Here is a 284-nt window from a genome sequence, read left to right on the forward strand (position 1 = left end):
TTGTAGTTGGTGGCACCAGGAACGCAGGAGCCCCCGTTCTTGCAGCCGTGGTCCTTGCAGGGGTCGCTGGCCGTGCGGCAGCTCAGGCCCTCGAAGCCCGCCGGGCACAGGCACCTGTGAGAAAGGGAGCGTTTCGGGGTGGTTCCCCCAAAAACACCACCACAGGATCTTTGCAGGGGAGCATACATGCATGCAGAGAGGCTGGGGGAAGTGGGGTTTGGTGTCCCCCTGCCGAACACAGGCGCAGGGGAGGGTGCCAGGGCGCAGCCCCATGCAGAGAGCAG

At 65.1% G+C, this 284-nt stretch overlaps 1 protein-coding gene across 1 annotated transcript in view; it reads right to left on the reverse strand.

The window, feature by feature from the left end:
- Positions 1 to 284, reverse strand: part of SLIT1 (slit guidance ligand 1) — a gene marked incomplete at its 5' end in the record, with an annotated part of 17,306 nt that overhangs the window by 2,253 nt on the left and 14,769 nt on the right. The window contains 1 exon segment of the mRNA XM_009638115.2: positions 24 to 114. Within this exon segment, the coding sequence (XP_009636410.2) occupies positions 24 to 114 (91 nt within the window).

This window comes from Egretta garzetta, unplaced genomic scaffold (genome assembly GCF_000687185.1).
Source record: "Egretta garzetta isolate BGI_Z169 unplaced genomic scaffold, ASM68718v1 scaffold135, whole genome shotgun sequence".
Lineage (NCBI taxonomy): Eukaryota > Metazoa > Chordata > Aves > Pelecaniformes > Ardeidae > Egretta > Egretta garzetta.